Genomic DNA, 22500 nt, shown 5'->3' with positions numbered 1-22500 from the left:
GCATTAATGTTGCGGCTGCTATAGTAGTTATTATTATTATTATTATTAGTTTGTTGACAGTGAGTCAGAACTTCGAATTTTATAAGGTAATGATCGGACATTACTTTAGTGTACGGGAGTATCGTAACTTTAGAGGTGGTGACACCCCTGACAAGCACTAGATCTATCGTATTACCGTTGCGATGCGTGGGTTCATTTATTATTTGTGTAAGACCACAGCTATCAATTATAGTCTGGAGCGCCACGCATGGAGGGTCCGATGGGGTATTCATATGGATATTAAAGTCCCCCATTATGATTATATTGTCGGCGTGCGTCACTAGATCAGCAACAAACTCTGAGAATTCACTGATGAAGTCCGAATAGGGCCCAGGGGGGCGGTAGATAACAGCCAGGTGGAGAGGCAGCGGTGTGACAAACCTCAAAGTGAGCACCTCAAACGAGTTATATTTATTATTTAGGTTAGGTGTAAGATTATAGTTTTCATTGTATATTAGTGCGACACCCCCTCCCCTTTTAAGAGGTCGGGCAACATGTGTATTGGTATAGTTAGGAGGAGATGCCTCATTTAGCGCAAAAAAATCGTCTGGTTTGAGCCAGGTCTCGACCAACGACGTCAAGTTTGTTGTGTCTAATGACTTCATTAACTAATAACGTTTTGGAAGATAATGATCTTATGTTTAAAAAGCCCATATTATAGGTAGTGGGCTGTTTTGAGGATTGTTTGTTGAAATTATCCGAAGTAGCAATATTAATAATGTTGCGTTTATTATGCGTATTGCACTTTAAATAGTTTCGACCATATCTAGGAATTGATACGACGGGGATATTCAGATTGTTTGCTTGATGTTGCGATAAACTGAACGCATCATAGTTAGCTACCTCAGTACAATGTATGTCTGCCTCTGACACGGTCACAAAAGAAAAAACATTATGTGAGTTGTGTTTTATTCTAAGAGAATTGCTATGCGTGCAGGGATTACCCAGCCTGACGCCGGCTAGTTCTAGCTTAAATGGCTTCTTACCCGGAGACTCCACGCTTCTTTGGTTAGCTTTTCTCTTTGTTGTTAGCCCAGCTCGGCATCCCCACTTCTGCTTCCGCTCGCACCGCTTATGTCGTCTCCATTGGCGGTCACCGCTAGCTCTTGACTCCGCTGCTACAAAGGCCGCTCGATGTAGCCCGCGAAGTATTCCCATGCTAGCGAGGAGGTCCACCGTACATGCATCTTTCAGTCTATAACGACCCGATCCATCCACATCCAGAATTGTCTGTGGGTCGTATGTGATCACAGAGTGTTCACGCTTTGAGACAGCCATGAAATTGACAGAAATGACGGGTGTTTTTTGCCAAATCGCTCTACACTCCCAAGAGTGTTAGCATAGCCGCAGCATACCCATGCGCCGCCATCTTGCCATCTTCTTCTTCTTCTTCTATTTCTTCTCCTTGTTCTTCTTCTTCATCTTCTTCTTTTTATCTTCTTCTTCTTTTTATCCTTTTCTTCTTCTTCTTCTTCTTCTTATCCTCTTCTTCTCCTTCTTCTTTTGTTCTTCTTTTTTCTTTTCACCCTCTTCTTCTTCTTCTTTTTCTTCTTCTCCTTCTTCAACTACTTCTTCTCATCCTTCTTCTTTTTGTTGTTGTTCTTCTTCTTCTTCTCCTCCTTATTCTCATTCTTCTTGTTTTTCTTCTTCTTCTTCTTGTTTTTCTTCTTCTTCTCCTTCTTCTTCTTCTACCCCAATTGTGTCTAATGCTCTTCTGTGTTGGATCAGTCCTCACTTGAATGTTTTTGTCTTTGGGATCCGATTCCACACCTAATATTTATTGGAGTGAATTTAATGGGTTTTACTTTTCTTTTTTTTCTCATTTTCATTTGTTTTTTATTTATGTTGCTAACATGCTAGAAAAAAAAAAAGGCTTATACCGATAAAAAAGGCAGATACCGATAAAAAAAAAAGGCTGATTCTGATAAAAAAGGCAGATAACAATTTTAAAAAGGCAGATTCTGATTAAAAAAAAAAGGCAGATTCCGATAAAAGACGGATACCGATTAAAAAAGGCAGATACTGATTAAAAAAAGGCTGATACCGATTAAAAAAAGGCTGATACTGATTAAAAAAAAGGCTGATACCGATTAAAAAAGGCTGATACTGATAAATGTAAAAAGGCTGATCCTGATATAAAAAGCAGATGGGATAACAGTTTTAAAAAGGCAGATACTGATTAAAAAAAGGCAGATACCGATTTAAAAAGGCAGATACCGATAAAAAGGTACATACCGATTAAAAAAGGCAGATCCCGATTTAAAAAGGCAGATACTGATTTAAAAAAGGCTGATACTGATTTAAAAAAGGCTGATACTGATAAAAATTTAAAAAGGCGGATATCGATAAAAAAAGGCAGATAGATAACAATTTTAAAAAGGCAGATACTGATTTAAAAAAGGCAGATACTGATTAAAAAAAAGGCTGATACTGATAAAAAAAAAAAGATTGACACCGATAAAAAAAGGCAGACACTGATTAAAATTTTAAAAAGCCTGATACCGATAAAAATGAAAAAAGGCTGATTTTGGTTGAAAAAAAAGGCAGATACAGATTAAAAAAGGAAGATACCGATTTAAAAAAAAGGCTGATACTGATACAAATTTAAAAAAGGCTGATAGTGATAAAAAAAAAGGCAGGTAGGATAACAATTTTAAAAAGGCAGATACTGATTTATAAAAAGGCAGATATTGATTAAAAAAAACTCTGATACCGATAAAAAAAAGATTGACACCGATAAAACAGGCAGATACTGATTAAAATTTAAAAAAGGCTGATACCGATAAAAAAAAGGCAGATACCAATTAAAAAAGGCAGATACCGATAAAAAAGGCAGATACCGATTAAAAAAGGCATATACTGATTTTAAAAAAGGCTGATGCCGGTTAAAAAAGGCAGATACTGATGAAAAAAGGCTGATATCGATACCGCTGGAAACTGCTGACACGGTGCTTCTATTTCTGCCAAACAAACACACGCATGCAGCAGTACAAAAGGGCAGCAAGTGTGTGTGCGTGCGAGCGTGTGTGTGTGTGTGTGTGTGTGTGTGTGTGTGTGTGTGTGTGTGTGTGTGTGTGTGTGTGTGCGCAGGTGACAGGCAGGCGAAGAACCCTGATGATCATGTTTATATCCCACGCAGCGCTGATTTACATCCTGGCGCAGGAAACAGGAAGTAGTTATTAATAACTGAAGTGCTAACACATGTCGAGTCTTTGCTTCCCCTGGAATGTTCCAGCTGCTCCTGGAAGAACAGATATTTAACCACTTTTGATGAGATGATACAATGTACCCACTACCACACCATCACTGCTGGATATAGCGTGGGAATTGTAACCCAAAAAAACCCATCACGCTTCAACACATCAAACCTTCCGCTGATATGGTTTATAAGACATGACGTCATCAAGTCAGGTGACACATGACGTCATCAAGTCAGGGGAATCTTTGGCCACCTGACGACTCCATTCAGAATGGATTCAAAGTATTGTTTGGTATCATCATTATTATGGTCGTTTCCATGGTGACCGGGTATCTGCCGAGACAGGGATGCTGCTGTTTATCAGCCTGGCCCGGCCGGCCAAGTGTGTGTGTGTGTGTGTGTGTGTGTGTGTGTGTGTGTGTGTCCTGCAGCGCTACATGGACAGCTAATTGTATTTTAATGATGAAAGACTTGCTCACAAAACAAGCACCAAGTAAACCAAGCAGCAAAGTCTGTTGCTTGTATGCAAGTGAGTGGAATTTAGTCTTAGTGCCTAAAAACATCAACCTTCCTCCTCGTTTGGAATCCGACACGATATCAGCAGGCATCCTACCCGTATCAGTCAGTGTGGTTTAATGTTATAAGAGGGAACGATGGCAGTTATTAAAAACACTAACTTGTTTATTAATAACTGTCATGCTGTTTTTAACTTATGTTTTCAATTGCTGCAGTTAGTTGAATGATGCGGACCCGTTTGTTACTGGACACTTTCTCGCGTGCCTTGGAGACTTTGTATGTGCAAGTAATACGCGACTATAATTATTTGATACGTGTGCATGTTGACACGTGTCACCTTTTGTTGTTCAATGATCATTACCTATGTCTGGCTTGGGTGCTATTGTGTGCTTAGCTGTTGTGTAGCTGCGCGCTGCAGCACTGCTTGTATCGCACATGATATCACACACAGGGTTAGGCGATGCCATATACATTTTGTACATTTGTGCGACAATAGGGAGTATACGTGTACTTGTGGTAGTGTATTGTAGTTCATTTTAGTAGTTGTACTTGAAGTAGTGGAATGTAGTTTATTGTAGTAGTAGTGTTTTGGAGTTTCTTATAGTAGTAGTACTTTTATTCATTTATTGTAGTTTCTTGTATTCTAAATTATTGTAAAATGAAATAATAGTATTATATCATTGGCAGATGTAGTAGTAGTAGTACTTATGGTAGTACCAAATAGTAAATATTGACATATTTGTATTATATCATTGACGGTTGTAGTAGTAGTAGTACTTATGGTAGTACCAAATGGTAAACATTGACATATTTATATTTTATCATTGGCAAATGTAGTAGTAGTAGTAGTAGTTATGGGTAGTACCAAATGGTAAATATTGACATATTTGTATTATATCATTGGCAGATGTAGTAGTAGTAGTACTTATGGTAGTACCAAATGGTAAACATTGACATATTTATATTTTATCATTGGCAAATGTAGTAGTAGTAGTAGTAGTACTTATGGTAGTACCAAATGGTAAATATTGACATATTTGTATTATATAATTGGCAGATGTAGTAGTAGTAGTAGTACTTATGGTAGTACCAAATGGTAAACATTGACATATTTATATTTTATCATTGGCAAATGTAGTAGTAGTAGTAGTAGTTATGGGTAGTACCAAATGGTAAATATTGACATATTTGTATTATATCATTGGCAGATGTAGTAGTAGTAGTACTTATGGTAGTACCAAATGGTAAATATTGACATATTTGTATTATATAATTGGCAGATGTAGTAGTAGTAGTACTTATGGTAGTACCAAATGGTATATATTGACATATTTATATTATATCATTGGCAGATGTAGTAGTAGTAGTAGTACTTATGGTAGTACCAAATGGTATATATTGACATATTTATATTATATCACTGGCAGATGTAGTAGTAGTAGTAGTACTTATGGTAGTACCAAATGGTATATATTGACATATTTATATTATATCACTGGCAGATGTAGTAGTAGTAGTAGTACTTATGGTAGTACCAAATGGTAAATATTGACATATTTGTATTATATCATTGACAGATGTAGTAGTAGTAGTAGTAGTACTCATGGTAGTACCTAATGGTAAATATTGACATATTTGTATTATATAATTGGCAGATGTAGTAGTAGTAGTACTTATGGTAGTACCAAATGGTAAATATTGACATATTTGTATTATATCATTGACAGATGTAGTAGTAGTAGTACTTATGGTAGTACCAAATGGTAAATATTGACATATTTGTATTATATAATTGACAGATGTAGTAGTAGTAGTAGTAGTACTTATGGTAGTACCTAATGGTAAATATTGACATATTTGTATTATATCATTGGCAGATGTAGTAGTAGTAGTAGTAGTAGTAGTACTTATGGTAGTACCAAATGGTAAACATTGACATATTTGTATTATATCATTGACAGGTGTAGTAGTAGTAGTACTTATGGTAGTACCAAATGGTAAATATTGACATACTGTATTTGTATTATTATGGGTAGTACCAAATGGTAAACATTGACATATTTGTATTATATCATTGGCAGATGTAGTAGTAGTAGTAGTAGTAGTACTTATGGTAGTACCAAATGGTAAATATTGACATATTTGTATTATATCATTGGCAGATGATGTAGTAGTAGTACTAGTACTTATGGTAGTACCAAATGATAAACATTGACATATTTATATTATATCATTGACAGGTGTAGTAGTAGTAGTACTTATGGTAGTACCAAATGGTAAATATTGACATATTTGTATTATATCATTGGCAGATGTAGTAGTAGTAGTAGTACTTATGGTAGTACCAAATGGTAAATATTGACATATTTGTATTATATCATTGGCAGATGTAGTAGTAGTAGTAGTACTTATGGTAGTACCAAATGGTAAATATTGACATATTTATATTATATCATTGACAGGTGTAGTAGTAGTAGTAGTTATGGTAGTACCTAATGGTAAATATTGACATATTTGTTTTATATCATTGACAGATGTAGTAGTAGTAGTACTTATGGTAGTACCAAATGGTAAATATTGACATATTTGTTTTATATCATTGGCAGATGTAGTAGTAGTAGTACTGGTAGTACCTAATGGTAAATATTGACATATTTGTATTATATCATTGGCAGATGTAGTAGTAGTACTACTGGTAGTACCTAATGGTAAATATTGACATATTTGTATTATATCATTGGCAGATATAGTAGTAGTAGTAGTACTTATGGTAGTACCTAATGGTAAATATTGACATATTTGTATTATATCATTGGCAGATATAGTAGTAGTAGTACGTATGGTAGTACCAAATGGTAAATATTGACATATTTGTATTTTATCATTGGCAGATGTAGTAGTACTACAATATACAAGTATTAATACCCAGTATTGTGTGATGTGATTGGCAGATGTAGTAGTACTACAATATATAAGTATTAATATCCAGTATTGTGTGATGTGATTGGCAGATGTAGTAGTACTACAATATATAAGTATTAATGCCCAGTATTGTGTGATGTGATTGGCAGATGTAGTAGTACTACAATATATAAGTATTAATGCCCAGTATTGTGTGATGTGATTGGCAGATGTAGTAGTACTACAATATATAAGTATTAATACCCAGTATTGTGTGATGTGATTGGCAGATGTAGTAGTACTACAATATATAAGTATTAATATCCAGTATTGTGTGATGTGATTGGCAGATGTAGTAGTACTACAATATACAAGTATTAATATCCAGTATTGTGTGATGTGATTGGCAGATGTAGTAGTACTACAATATATAAGTATTAATATCCAGTATTGTGTGATGTGATTGGCAGATGTAGTAGTACTACAATATATAAGTATTAATACCCAGTATTGTGTGATGTGATTGGCAGATGCCACAGCGCCGCGTGACCTTCTCCACAGCCAATCAGGCGCAGGATCAGCAGCAGGAGGCGGGGCAACACACCTACTACGACAGCGGGCTGGACGAGTCGGAGACGCCCAGCTCCAAGTCGTCGTGCGGGCCGCGTGTGGGGCCGCTGGCGCTGCCGGAGGACCACTACGAGAGGACCACGCCGGACGGCAGCATCGGCGAGACGGAGCACCCGGAGAACGGTAAGCCCCGGCGGCGTCTCTTTAGTCCCTCCCCGGCATTGTGCCGAGTCAGCAGCAATGTGGCAGGTGATGTCCCACAATCCTTTGCGCTGCTCATTTTAAAGAGGCGGTGACGTCAGCTAGCACAACACAATCATAATGCAACATAATCAACTCCCAATATGCAACATAATCAACTCCCAATATGCAACATAATCAACTCCCAATATGCAACATAATCAACTCCCAATATGCAACATAATCAACTCCCAATATGCAACATAATCAACTCCCAATATGCTACATAATCAACTCCCACGCCAGAATAATTACAATTATGGAAATCATGGCCGTTCCAACCTTCCATCACATCCACTTAAAGATCCTAGCGGGAAATAAACCCTCCAGTTTGCGCTTGTTAGCCTTTTTGTCAGCTTGTCAAGCCCGCCTACGTTTCTCTTGCTAACATGCTACCGTTTATTTACTCATGCTAACAAGCTACCTCATTTTATTTAATAATGCAACCTGGGAGGATGTGTTGTGGTTTATGTTAGCATGTTAGCAGCTAACAAGCTACATTTTATTTACTAATGCAACCAGTTGTTTCATGTTAGCATGTTAGCAGCTAACAGGCTACATTTTATTTACTAATGCAACCAGTTGTTGTTTCATGTTAGCAGTTAACAGGCTACATTTTATTTACTAATGCAACCAGTTGTTGTTTCCCGTTAGCATGTTAGCAGTTAACAGGCTACATTTTATTTGCTAATGCAACCAGTTGTTGTTTCCCGTTAGCATGTTAGCAGCTAACAAGCTACATTTTATTTACTAATGCAACCAGTTGTTTCATGTTAGCATGTTAACAGCTAACAGGCTACATTTTATTTACTAATGCAACCAGTTGTTTCATGTTAGCATGTTAGCAGCTAACAGGCTACATTTTATTTACTAATGCAACCAGTTGTTGTTTCCTGTTAGCATATTAGCAGCTAATAGGCTACGTTATATTTACTAATGCAACCAGTTGTTGTTTCCCGTTAGCATGTTAGCAGCTAACAGGCTACGTTTTATTTACTAATGCAACCAGTTGTTGTTTCCCGTTAGCATGTTAGCAGCTAACAGGCTACGTTTTATTTACTAATACAACCAGTTGTTGTTTCCTGTTAGCATGTTAGCAGCTAACAGGCTACATTTTATTTACTAATGCAACCAGTTGTTGTTTCCTGTTAGCTTGTTGGCAGCTAACAGGCTACATTTTATTTACTAATGCAACCAGTTGTTGTTTCCTGTTAGGATGTTAGCAGCTAACGGGGGGGTGTATTTTTAAAAAAATTAAATATTTTTTTCTTTTTTTTTTTTCCATAAAGAAATACAATCATGTGTGCTTACGGACTGTATACCTGCAGACTGTATTGATCTATATTGATATATATATAATGTATATATTGTGTTTTTTATGTTGATTTAATTAAAAAAAATAAAAATAAAATAAAATAATTTTTTAAAAAATTTTTTTTAAATTTCTTGTGCGGCCCGGTACCAATCGGCCCGGTGGTTGGGGACCACTGGTCTATTGCACAGTCGGTAGTCTATTGCACAGTCTATTGCACAGTCTGTAGTCTATTGCACAGTCTGTAGTCTATTGCACAGTCTATTGCACAATCTGTAGTCTATTGCACAGTCTATTGCGCAGTCTGTAGTCTATTACACAGTCTGTAGTCTATTGCACAGTCTATTGCACAGTCTGTAGTCTATTGCACAGTCTGTAGTATATTGCACAGTCTGTAGTCTATTGCACAGTCTGTAGTCTATTGCACAGTCTTTAGTCTATTGCACAGTCTGTAGTCTATTGCACAGTCTATTGCACAGTCTGTAGTCTATTGCCCAGTCTGTAGTCTATTGCACAGTCTATTGCACAGTCTGTAGTCTATTGCACAGTCTATTGCACAGTCTGTAGTCTATTGCACAGTCTATTGCACAGTCTATTGCACAGTCTATTGCACAGTCTATTGCACAGTCTATTGCACAGTCTGTAGTCTATTGCACAGTCTATTGCGCAGTCTGTAGTCTATTACACAGTCTGTAGTCTATTGCACAGTCTATTGCACAGTCTGTAGTCTATTGCACAGTCTGTAGTATATTGCACAGTCTATTGCACAGTCTGTAGTCTATTGCACAGTCTGTAGTCTATTGCACAGTTTATTGCACAGTCCGTAGTCTATTGCACAGTCCATTGCACAGTCTGTAGTCTATTGCACAGTCTGTAGTCTATTGCACAGTCTGTAGTCTATTGCACAGTCTATTGCACAGTCTGTAGTCTATTGCACAGTCTGTAGTCTATTGCACAGTCTATTGCACAGTCTGTAGTCTATTGCTCCCCCCAGGCAGCGATGAGATGGAGCCGTGATGGTGGTTCCTTACACCCACCCAGCACCTTCCCCTTAACTACCAAATATTGTGGGGGTAGTTTATTGTTCCCCATGTTAGCAGCTGACAGCAGAGGAGCTAACCTGTGTTAGCACGTTGCTAACAGGAGTGTCTAACAAGCACTAATGGAGAACATTAGCGTGAGCAGCAAAGTGATTGCTGCCATTAAGCGCACTTAGCACGCTTGTTTGTCCAAATGAAGTGAGATGCTTTTGCAAGTCTTTTTCTTGGCACTTGTGACTCATTGTTTACTTTCAGTCACGCTGCTTATTGCTTCTTCTTACTTTGAAAGTCAACTTGAACTTCCTTTTCCATTCTCGATCTAATAATGTGTGTTAGCAACTTTATTCTCTTCGTGTACGCTCCTCTGCCACCGTGTTGCATTTATCTCATTTTCAAACATATTCCAAGTATCGCTGACCTCAATCTGGCATTTTCAAGCATGCAGATGGCAGGAAAATATCAATATATTAGTCCTGGCCACGAGTTCAGTATCCTGTCCACTGATTGGCTCAGCCTCAGGCAGCATTTAGTCCCACCTTCATGCAGGTAAAGGTGTCAATGTGTCTGTTGTCCAGAGTATATATACCTTGTATTTACCTTTTATACCTTATTTACCATCTTTTAAATGAATGATAAATGGGTTATACTTGTATAGCGCTTTTCTACCTTCAAGGTACTCAAAGCTCTTTGACACTATTTCCACATTCACACACACATTCACACACTGATGGCGGGAGCTGCCATGCAAGGCGCTAGCCAGCAGCCATCAGGAGCAAGGGTGAAGTGTCTTGCCCAAGGACACAACGGACGTGACTAGGAAGGTAGAAGGTGGGGATTGAACCCCAGTAACCAACAACACTTCGATTGCTGGCACAGCCACTCTACCAACTTCGCCACGCCGTCCCTTTCACTTTGTATTTAAATTGTATACCTTTTTACCTTGCATGTACCTTTTTTTTTACATTGAATTTACCTTTTTATACCTTTTTTTAACCATCTTTTACCTTGTATTTACCTTTTTTAACCTTATGTGTACCTTCTTTTACATTGTATTTACCTTTTATTTCTTCTTTTTTCTCCAATATACCTTATTTCACCCTTTACTTACCTTGTGTCCCTTTTTATTTACCCTCTATCATATTTGACCGTCTACTTGCCTTATTTTACCCTTTACTTACGGTCTTTACCTTTTTATTGACCTTCTATTTATTTGATTTTACCTTCTACTTACTTAAATTACCTTAAATGACCTTTGTTTACCTTTGATTTACCTTCTTTTACATTGTTTGCCTTCTATTGACCTTTTTAGTTACATTTGTTACCATTTATTTACCCCTGATTTACCCTTTACTTTCTTTTACCACATTCCCCAGCTTGTTTACCTTTTATTTACATTTGTACTTTTATTGACCTTCTTTGAACATCTATTTAACTGGTTCTACATTTGTTTACCTTCCGGCTACCTCTTTTTTTCCCTTTTTTTCCCCCTTCTGTGTGCCTTCTTTTACATTGTATTTACCTTTTATCTCTTCTTTTTTCTTCAGTATACCTTATTTCACACTTTACTTACCTTGTGTACCTTTTTATTTACCCTCTATCATATTTTACCTTCTACTTACCTTATTTTACCCTTTACTTACAGTCTTTACCTTTTTTATTTACCTTCTATTTATTTAATTTTACCTTCTACTGACCTTAATTTAACTTTGTTTACCTTTGATTCACCTTCTTTTACATTTTTTAACCTTCAATTGACCTTTTTATTTACACGTTTTACCTTTTATGTACCCCTGATTTACCCTTTACCTTATTTGACCACATTCCCCAGCTTGTTTACCTTTTATTTACATTTTTACTTTTACCGACCTTCTTTGAACATCTTTTTAACTGGTTCTACCTTTGTTTACCTTCCAGCTACCTCTTGTTTCCCCTTTTTAACCTTCTGTGTACCTTCTTTTACATTGTATTTACCTTTTATTTCTTCTTTTTTCTTCAATATACCTTATTTTACCCTATACTTACCTTGTTTACCTTTTATTTGCCCTCTATCATATTTTACCTTCTACTTACCTTATTTTACCCTTTACTTACGGTCTTTACCTTTTTATTTAACTTCTATTTATTTAATTTTACCTTCTACATACCTTAATTTACCTTTGTTTACCTTTGATTTACTTTACTTTACATTGTTTACCTTCTATTGACCTTTTTAGTTACATTTTTTTTAACCTTTTATGTACCCCTGATTTACCCCTTTACCTTCTTTTACCACATTCCCCAGCTTGTTGACCTTTTAATTACATGTTTACTTTTAGTGACCTTCTTTGAACATCTATTTAACTGGTTCTACCTTTGTTTACCTTCTAGCTACCTCTTTTTTTACCTTTTTTGCCTTCCATTGATCATATTTTATCCTTTTCACCTTGCTTTTTTACCTTCTATTTACCTTGTTTCACCTTCTTTTATGCGGTCCATTTTTTCTACGTTATTATTTACACTCATTAATCTTAATGTTTCCACCTTCCTTCTCGGGTAAATGATGTTTGTAGAGAAAGTGTGCAAAGTAAGGATGGATTTATTGAAAGAGTTTTCCCTCCCAGAAAACCACCTGAGACGCTCTTTAGTGTCTGAGTCCGCCTGACCTTAATTAACCTCATTGAGGCAGGAAAGTTTGGCTGTTGGAATGTTTAATTCCTCCTCTCTGCGCCTCGCGCTCCTAAAGAGGAATAATGTATGCAAATGGCAAAAAGCTGAGTAAATAATGGAAGAAATGAAAAGTAGTCACAGTCTTCTATTAGGCTTTAAATGCTCTTTATGACAAGGTGCTGCAGGAATATGCAAATGAGCTGCTGATGTACTGTCGCACTTTGCTTTTATTGACTGTCATTCTTTTCTTGGCGTCAAAGTCTCGTTAGCGCCGGCGCTAATTGAAGGAGAAAAGCTGGCCAAGACAAATGGCGAGGCGAGCGGAGATGTCAGCCACGTCTGCTTAGGATGTACAAACCGAGGGTGTGGATCTTTGGCAGCCAGTGATTTTATATCATTGTGATTATTGATTGTGATTATTGGGGTGACGATTTGATTCCAAATCTGTTTTTGATTCAAACTGATTCTTTGGTATAATAATTACTGATGAAACAGGTTACAGGTTATAAAAGCTCCTTCGGCTTGCATGCAGATGGACTAGAATGTACTTTTAAAAATGTATTCTTAAAAAGAATATATATATATATATATATCCGTGTGTGTGTGTGTGTGTGTGTGTGTGTGTGTGTGTGTGTGTGTGTGTGTATATATATGCAGTATTTCCCATAAACTGCCAAGATACCTGTGGCGGTGGGGGCGTGGTTATGGGCGTGGTCAACATGACATCATCGCGTAATTTGCGTAATTTACTACAATGATATGATTTTCTCTAAAAAGGCTAAAAAAATGTATACTTACTAATTAATAACAGTTTTGTTTTAAACGTCCATCCATCCATCCATTTTACAATATAATTACAACACTTTATGTACATATTTATATACAGATTTGAACAATAAGTTATTCACTGAAATATATTTATTAATTGTGGTTCTTACAAAAAAATATATCTTATAAAATATAAAAGCTAAAATGTCTCTTAAAGCTCTGCCCCTTTAATTAGTGCATACTAAATAATTTAACTTTAGCCTACTACTACAACCATATTATTTACCAGCAACATAAAGTGAAACAGAGGCAGAGGTGTCCTGCCACAGTCAGTAACAAATAAACAGAAAACAGTAGTGGTCAAATACAAATGAGGCAACAAGAGAAGTATCCTACACTTCTCTTTTGTAAAGTACATCTGAACAGCCTATATGGGCATCTACATCAACTATGTGATTTGCCTGAGAAGCTGGACAGGACAAAAACAATTTAAAATTAAAATAAAATAAAAAAAAAAAATTTTTTTTATTTTTATTTGTGGCGGACGTAATTCTTTCGTGGCGGGCCGCCACAAATAAATGAATGTTTGGGAAACACTGATATATATATATATATATATATATTAGGGGTGTAACGGTACGTAAAAATTTTGGTTTGGTACGTACCTCGGTTTAGAGGTCACGGTTCGGTTCATTTTCGGTACAGTAAGAAAACAACAAAATATACATTTTTTGGTTATTTATTTACCAAATTTGTAAACAATGGCTTTATCCTTTTAACATTGGGAACACTATAATAATAATTCTGCCCTCATTAATCAACATTAAACTGCCTCAAGTTGTTGCTCAGATTAAATAAATAATAAAATGACACAACTTTTCTTCTACGTATAAAAAGTGCAACATTAAACAGTTTCAAGTCAACTCATCATGCTTGATTTATGACAGCATTTGGGAAGCCTGTAGTTGATTTATTATGTAAATGTTATATTTTTATCAACATGTGATAGCAGGGACCCTGCCATTCAAAACTAGGCTGCTCCATTACTAATGACTAATGTAACTATAGCTGAAAAAATAGTACAATAGCAATAGGAGAGACTATTCATCCCTGAACACCATGGAGTTCATGTAGGCTTAATGATGCACTTACATTATTATATCAACTATCAGAGACAGAAACTCTTCATTTAACATAATGTCCTTTTTCGCTGCTTCAACACAGCTCAATCAACACAGAAAAAGGTCAAGTGAAATAACAGACAGACAGGGCTTTGCTGTCCGTAACACACACACACACACACCGCAAAATGAGCTAACGTTACGCTAAAAGCGAATTAGCCTTCACCTCTAGCCAGGACTGCGAGCGAGCTGAGCTGCCTTTTATATTTCTAGAAGGTCAACGGGCTCATAGTGATGTTACTAGTAGTTGACTGGGAGGTGTTTGTTATCATTTGGGGAGAGTCCGCTGCCTGATGCTTACCTGCTAAACGCTAAGCACTGACTACATGCGCTCTGAATACGCACTGCTGATTGGCTGTTACCGCTCTGCGTGTAACCAATCAGAACCGAACCGAAACAGTTCAATACAAATACACGTACCGTTACACCCCTACAGAATACAATGATTTGCAAGTCCTTTTCAACTTCTATTCAATTGAATAGACTGCAAAGACAAGATAGTTCATGTTCACACTGAGAAACTTATTTTATAATACATATTTTTCTTCAATCTGTCCTGTCCTTGATCGTGTTCGACACTTCTCTTGTTGCCTTCATTTATTTGACTTTATTTAATGTTTCAGAGGCATTTTATTCAACAAAAGAGTGTTATTTGACGTAAACATAAACAATTACAACAGCTGTTTGTCTATTTCATGGAGGAAGGAATGAACAAGTATTGATTTTGAGTGGAGAATCGTTTTGAATCGAGAATTGATCCTGAATCGAATTGTCACCCACAAGAGTCGAATCGAGTCGAATCGTGTGGTGCACAAAGATTTACAGCCCTAGTACTCGTTGGTACTCAGTAGTACTCAGTAGTACTCAGTAGTGTGTTTGCTTGAGGTCCATCATGTGCTTCCATGCACTCCAAATGCTCACATAATGGACTCTAATGCCAGCGGCTCTTTTATGCTTTGCTAATGTCTCCACTTCCTGTGTGTGTGTGTGTGTGTGTGTGTGTGTGTGTGTGTGTGTGTGTGTGTGTGTGTGTGTGTGTGTGTGTGTGTGTGTGTGTGTGTGTGTGCGTGCACTTGTCTCACCATCCTTGTGTGGACATACACTTGATAAACCACCCTTTCTGTGAGGATCTTTTAACTTGTGAGGACATTTGCCTGGTCCTCACAACTACAAAAGTCAAATTTTTTTTTTTACTTTGTGTGTTTTGCATTCTGAAGTGAGGTTGCAACTAGGGATGTCCGATAAATGCTTTAAAATGTAATATCGGAAATTATCGGTATCGTTTTTTGTTGTTGTTGTTGTTTTGTTTTTTTTGTTTTTATTAAATCAACATAAAAAACACAAAATACACTTACAATTATTGCACCAACCCAAAAAAACTCCCTCCCCCATTTACACTCATTCACACAAAAGGGTTGTATCTTTTTTGTTATTAATATTCTGCTTCCTACATTATATATCAATATATATCAATACAGTCTGCAAGGGATACAGTCCGTAAGCACACATGATTGTGCGTGCTGCTGCTCCACTAATAGTACTAACCTTTAACAGTTAATTTTACTCATTTTCATTCATTACTAGTTTCTATGTAACTGTTTTTATATTGTTTTACTTTCTTTTTTATTTAAGAAAATGTTTTTAATTTATTTATCTTATTTTATTAATTTTTTTAAAAAGTACCTTATCTTCACCATACCTGGTTGTCCAAATTAGGCATAATAATGTGTTAATTCCACGACTGCATATATCGGTTGATATCGGTATCGGTTGATATCGGTATCGGTAATTAAAGAGTTGGACAATATCGGAATATTGGATATCGGCAAAAAGCCATTATCAGACATCCCTAGTTGCAACTCTCTACTCCCATCTAGGGCTAGATGTATATTTTTTCATCATTCTAGCTATAGTGGAAAGGGGGGCCCTCACAACCCACTAACCAAACGTGGGTCCACACAAAGTAGGCAAGACATGTATGTGTGTGTGTGTGTGTGTGTGTGTGTGTGTGTGTGTGTGTGTGTGTGTGTGTGTGTGTGTGTGTGTGTGTGTGTGTGTGTGTGTGTGTGTGTTTGTTTGAGGGGATGGTGGGTGAAAGTGAAAAAGGAAAGTTGATCGAATGACAAGAGCCAAAAGGAGGCAGAAAATGGAAGTCTGATGGCGTGTGTGTGTGTGTGTGTGTGTGTGTGTGTGTGTGTGTGTGTGTGTGTGTGTGTGTGTGTGTGTGTGTGTGTGTGTGTGTGTGTGTGTGTGTGTGTGTGTGTGTGTGTGTGTGTGTGTGTACGCACCGTATTTGGTCACGCTCGCACTCGTGCACGTTTATCTGTGGACTACATCAGTCTGAGTGAGATTTTCTATCTGTGTGCTCTTCATCCTCCTCATTTTGCCTTTTTGTTTCCCACATCAAAGTGCACACACACACACACACACACACACACACACACACACACACACACACACACACACACACACACACACACACTCTTGTATTTCGTACTTTCTTGAGTCCTGAGGAAAAATGCCTCCCTCTTTAGGACCAGCCTTTCTAGATATATAAAGAAGTGTATTTACAACATGAATAATATATACATACTATGCACATATAAAAAAAGCTTGTTGTGAAAAATGAGTTGGAATTTCACAAGAAAAAGGTCACAATTTCACAAGAAAAAACGTAGAATTTTGGCAGTATTGTAATAAAAGTCGTCATTTTACTCAACGCAAGTCAAAATTTGACAAGAAAAACTGAACATTTGTGCAATATTATGATAAAAGTTGGAATTTTACTCAATAACAGTCGCAATTTTACGAGAAACGCTTAAAATGTTGGCAATTTTATGAAAAGAGTTGTAATTTTACTCTACAAGTCACAATTTTATAAGAAAACTTAAAAATGTTGGCAATATTATAATAACAATCTGAACTTTACTTTGCATAATTATGACAAAAGTCATCATTTTACTCAAAAATGTTTACAAGAACAGCAAAAAAGTCGGCAATATTGTGATAAAAGTCAGAATTTTACATGACAAATGTCACCATTTTGCATTAAAAAGTAATCATTTTACATAAAAAAGTAATAATTTTACAAGAAAATATTGCAATATTACAGAAACTGAAAGAATATGAGAAATTGTTCCCAATTTTATAAGAAAAAAGTCGACACATTGTGAGAAAAAGACTGCTTTTAGTTCATTTTTTTGTGTGACTTTTTTGTTAGTAATTGTTTTTTAATCCTCATTATTTACTTCAAGTTATTGTTTTAATGAATTTTGGCCAAAAGGGGCGCATTTCAATTTCGTACACACACTTGTTATTTCATATGTTGACCAGAGGGGGAGCACTTTTAAAAGCGACACACAGTCAATGTGAAAAAATCGCCTCCTTTTTGGGACCACCCTCATTTTGATGGATGTCACCACAAATGAGACATTGTCTATTAGATGCAATGTTATTGATTTATGTCATCACTTGTTCACACCTCCTCATATGGAAGATACTTTTCCTTCTTCATGTCTCAAGAAGGGTGGGAATACAAGAACGCACGCACACACACACACACACACACAATTGTATTTAAAAGTGTCAACAATTAGTAGACACACAAATACAGAAGAGACATGAAATATTATTCTTGCTTCATTTTAATGTTTAAAAAGTTTATTTTCTTCCCTTTTCATTTTGAAAGGTTTGAGTGATTTTTTTTTTTATGATGAAGAAAACACTCGTTTTGGGGCGCCTCACTTCCTGTTTATGTGACGTCATGGGAGTTCACTTCCTGTTGTTATTGTTCCTTCTAGAATATATCGATGGAGAGACAACAAAGACACCATTACTAGCAATGTAGAACGTAAAAAAAACATAAAAAATGTACTCTACTGTAACATTACACGATGATGATGTCGCACATTGATGATGTCACACGTTGATTACTTCACATGTTAGTGATGTCACACTTTGATGATGTCACTTGTGATGTCGCATGCTGATGATGCCACATATTGATGATATCACATGATGTCACATGTTGCTGTCACGCTGATTATGTCACATGTTAATGATGTCACGTTGATTATGTCACATGTTAATGATGTCACACTTTGATGTCATTTGTGATGTTGCATGCTGATGATGCCACATATTGATGATATCACATGATGTCACATGTTGCTGTCACACATTGACGATGTCACACGTTGATTATGTCACATGTTAATGATGTCACACGTTGATGATGTCACTTGTGATGTCGCATGCTGATGATGCCACATATTGATGATATCACATGATGTCACATGTTGCTGTCACGCATTGACAATGTCGCACGTTGATTTTGTCACATGTTAATGATGTCACACGTTGATTATGTCACATGTTAATGATGTCACACTTTGATGATGTCATTTGGGATGTTGCATGCTGATGATGCCACATATTGATATCACATGATGTCACACGTCACGCATTGACGATGTCACACGTTGATTATGTCACATGTGATGTTGCATGCTGATGATGCCACATATTGATGATATCACATGATGTCACATGTTGCTGTCACACATTGACGATGTCACACGTTGATTATGTCACATGTTAATGATGTCACACGTTGATGTCACACGTTGATTATGTCACATGTTAATGATGTCACACGTTGAGGATGTCACTTGTGATGTCGCATGCTGATGATGCCACATATTGATGATATCACATGATGTCACATGTTGCTGTCACGCATTGACAATGTCGCACGTTGATTATGTCACATGTTAATGATGTCACACTTTGATGATGTCATTTGTGATGTTGCATGCTGATGATGCCACATATTGTTATCACATGATGATGTCACACGTCACGCATTGACGATGTCACACGTTGATTATGTCATTTGTGATGTCGCATGCTGATGATGCCACATATTGATATCACATGATGATGTCACATGTTGATATCACGCATTGACGATGTCACACATGGATTTTGTCACGTTAATGATGTCACGCTTTGATGATGTCATTTGCGATGTCGCATGCTGATGATGCCACATATTGATGATATCACATAATGATGTGACACGTTGATGTCACGCATTGATTATGTCACATGTTAATGATGTCACACTTTGATGATGTCACTTGTGTTGTCGCATGCTGATGATGCCAGATATTGATGATATCACACGTTGGTTATGTCGCATGTTAATGTCACTTGTGATGTAGCATGCTGATAAAGCCACATATTGATGATGTCACACGTTGGTTATGTCACATGTTAATGTCACTTGTGATGTAGCATGCTGATAAAACCACATATTGATGATGTCACACGTTGGTTATGTCGCATGTTAATGTCACTTGTGATGTAGCATGCTGATAATGCCACATATTGATGATGTCACACGTTGGTTATGTCACATGTTAATGTCACTTGTGATGTAGCATGCTGATAAAGCCACATATTGATGATGTCACACGTTGATTATGTCACATGTTAATGTCACTTGTGATGTAGCATGCTGCTAAAGCCACATATTGATGATGTCACACGTTGGTTATGTCACATGTTAATGTCACTTGTGATGTAGCATGCTGATAATAACACATATTGATGATGTCACATGTTAATGTCACTTGTGATGTAGCATGCTGATAATGCCACATATTGATGATGTCACACGTTGGTTATGTCACATGTTAATGTCACTTGTGATGTAGCATGCTGATAATGCCACATATTGATGATGTCACACATTGATGTCACGCATTGACGATGTCACACGTCGATTTTGTCACATGATAATGATGTCACACTTTGATGATCACTTGTGATGTCGCATGCTGATGACGCCACATATTGATATCACACGATGTCACACATTGACGATGTCACACATTGATTTTGTCACGTTAATGACGTCACGCTTTGATGACGTCACTTGTGATGTCGCATGCTGATGATGCCACATATTGATGATATCACATGATGATGTCACATGTCGATGTCACGCATTGACAATGTCACACGTTGATTATGTCACACGTTAATGATGTCACACTTTGATGATGTGACTTGTGATGTCGCATGCTGATGATGCCAGATATTGATGATATCACACGTTGGTTATGTCACATGTTAATGGCACTTGTGATGTAGCATGCTGATAAAGCCACATATTGATGACGTCACACGTTGGTTATGTCGCATGTTAATGTCACTTGTGATGTAGCATGCTGATAAAGCCACATATTGATGACGTCACACGTTGGTTATGTCACATGTTAATGTCACTTGTGATGTAGCATGCTGATAAAGCCACATATTGATGATGTCACACGTTGGTTATGTCACATGTTAATGTCACTTGTGATGTAGCATGCTGATAAAGCCACATATTGATGATGTCACACGTTGGTTATGTTAATGTCACTTGTGATGTAGCATGCTGATAATGCCACATATTGATGATGTCACATGTTAATGTCACTTGTGATGTAGCATGCTGATAATGCCACATATTGATGATGTCACACGTTGGTTATGTCACATGTTAATGTCACTTGTGATGTAGCATGCTGATAATGCCACATATTGATGATGTCACACGTTGGTTATGTCACATGTTAATGTCACTTGTGATGTAGCATGCTGATAATGCCACATATTGATGATGTCACACATTGATGTCACGCATTGACGATGTCACACGTTGATTTTGTCACATGATAATGATGTCACACTTTGATGATCACTTGTGATGTCGCATGCTGATGACGCCACATATTGATATCACACGATGTCACACATTGACGATGTCACACATTGATTTTGTCACGTTAATGACGTCACGCTTTGATGACGTCACTTGTGATGTCGCATGCTGATGATGCCACATATTGATGATATCACATGATGATGTCACATGTCGATGTCACGCATTGACAATGTCACACGTTGATTATGTCACACGTTAATGATGTCACACTTTGATGATGTGACTTGTGATGTCGCATGCTGCTGATGCCACATATTGATGATATCACACGTTGGTTATGTCACATGTTAATGTCACTTGTGATGTAGCATGCTGATAAAGCCACATATTGATGACGTCACACGTTGGTTATGTCACATGTTAATGTCACTTGTGATGTAGCATGCTGATAATGCCACATATTGATGATGTCACATGTTAATGTCACTTGTGATGTAGCATGCTGATAATGCCACATATTGATGATGTAAGACGTTGGTTATGTCACATGTTAATGTCACTTGTGATGTAGCATGCTGATAATGCCACATATTGATGATGTCACACGTTGGTTATGTCACATGTTAATGTCACTTCTGATGTAGCATGCTGATAATGCCACATATTGATGATGTCACATGTTAATGTCACTTGTGATGTAGCATGCTGATAATGCCACATATTGATGATGTCACACATTGATGTCACGCATTGACGATGTCACACGTTGATTTTGTCACATGGTAATGATGTCACACTTTGATGATCATTTGTGATGTCGCATGCTGATGACGCCACATATTGATATCACACGATGTCACACATTGACGATGTCACACATTGATTTTGTCACGTTAATGATGTCACGCTTTGATGATGTCACTTGTGATGTCGCATGCTGATGATGCCACATATTGATGATATCACATGTTGATGTCACGCATTGACAATGTCACACGTTGATTATGTCACACGTTAATGATGTCACGCTTTGATGATGTCACTTGTGATGTCGCATGCTGCTGATGCCACATGTTGATGATATCACATGATGATGTCACACATTGATGATATGGCACGCTGATGATGTCACACGTTGACGAAGTCACACATTGATGATATCGCACGTTGATGTCGCACGTTGATGATGTCGCACATTGATGATGTCGCACGTTGACAGTGTGACAAGAGGAGGAGTTTATCAGTCCTAAAGCTAGCACGCTGCGTGAGGTTGTTAGCTAGCAGTGGTTTATGGAGACACGGAATGTTCCATTGGAGCGAGCGCTGCTTTGTGATTGGACGATATTTGATGTGCTGTCCTAGACTGCTGA

The 22500-nt window shown here is 37.2% G+C and overlaps 1 protein-coding gene across 5 annotated transcripts in view; it reads left to right on the top strand.

The window, feature by feature from the left end:
• The window catches only part of LOC133645024 (protocadherin-1-like), a 282515-nt gene that overhangs the window by 145656 nt on the left and 114359 nt on the right, over nt 1-22500 (top strand). For all 5 annotated transcript variants that reach the window (XM_062039813.1, XM_062039810.1, XM_062039809.1 and 2 more), the window contains one exon: nt 7186-7408. In XM_062039813.1, coding sequence (XP_061895797.1) covers nt 7186-7408 — 223 coding nt within the window. The remainder of the gene's footprint in view (nt 1-7185; nt 7409-22500) is intronic.

The sequence above is a fragment of the Entelurus aequoreus genome, linkage group LG28 (genome assembly GCF_033978785.1).
Source record: "Entelurus aequoreus isolate RoL-2023_Sb linkage group LG28, RoL_Eaeq_v1.1, whole genome shotgun sequence".
NCBI classification, from domain to species: Eukaryota; Metazoa; Chordata; class Actinopteri; order Syngnathiformes; family Syngnathidae; genus Entelurus; species Entelurus aequoreus.
The sequence above is the reverse complement of the archived record's forward strand: the minus strand, read 5'-3'. Positions and strand labels throughout refer to the sequence as shown.